The sequence below is a fragment of the Pseudozyma flocculosa genome, assembly GCF_000417875.1.
Source record: "Pseudozyma flocculosa PF-1 unplaced genomic scaffold scaffold00005, whole genome shotgun sequence".
NCBI lineage: Eukaryota > Fungi > Basidiomycota > Ustilaginomycetes > Ustilaginales > Ustilaginaceae > Pseudozyma > Pseudozyma flocculosa.
In genome coordinates this window covers 826,114-826,786 of record NW_006920873.1, presented here as the reverse complement: position 1 = coordinate 826,786, position 673 = coordinate 826,114, and the positions used below count along the sequence as shown (strand labels likewise).

Genomic DNA, 673 nt, shown 5'->3' with positions numbered 1-673 from the left:
GGTCGACGTGACGCAGACCAGCGGGAAGGCGCCCTCGGTGCCCGCCTCGGTGCGGCCAAGTGCCCAACCGTCGTCGTAGAGGCGCTGGACAGTGATGACGTCGTCCGGCTGCAGGCTGATTTCGTCGTTGAGCGTGGCATTGTACGGGTAGATGGCCACCACCGTCTCGCCGGTGCAGATGTCGTGCGAAGAGTACTGGTCCTTGACCGCAGGGATCGTGGTGCCGCGGCCGTCGGTGCCCGTCTCGCCGCTCATGGCGCTGATCGGCCTGTCGTCGACCGAGTCGCGACCCTTGCCAGCGGCAGCTCCCGCAGCGGCCGCGCCCGCTCCCAGCGCACCGGCGCCGAGGGCAGCCCCGGCGGCACCGCCAGCGCCAAACTTGCCGTCCTTGGCGCCGCCCAGCTCGGGGGACTTGACCATGCCGTCCTCGCTCTGCATCCAGGGGCGCTCGACGTGCGAGCCGTTGGCCGCGTTGCCGTAGACGGCGCCGGCGCCGGTGGCGTTGGCCTCGGTGTCCTTGCGATCCTTGCGGCAGCAGCGGAGGAGCAGCAGCGCCAGCAGGGCGCCGAGGAGGAGCGCACCGACAATGCAGCCGACAATCGCGCCGGCCAGCTGGCCGTCGGAGAGGACATTGTCGCTGGCCGAGACGAGGACAGTGTTGCCGTCGCCGTTG

The 673-nt window shown here is 70.7% G+C and overlaps 1 protein-coding gene across 1 annotated transcript in view; it reads right to left on the bottom strand.

Moving 5' to 3' along the window:
- Positions 1 to 673, bottom strand: part of PFL1_02088 (uncharacterized protein) — a gene marked incomplete at both ends in the record, with an annotated part of 1,912 nt that overhangs the window by 279 nt on the left and 960 nt on the right. Inside the window, one exon of the mRNA XM_007879599.1 lies at positions 19 to 637. Within this exon, the coding sequence (XP_007877790.1) occupies positions 19 to 637 (619 nt within the window). The remainder of the gene's footprint in view (positions 1 to 18; positions 638 to 673) is intronic.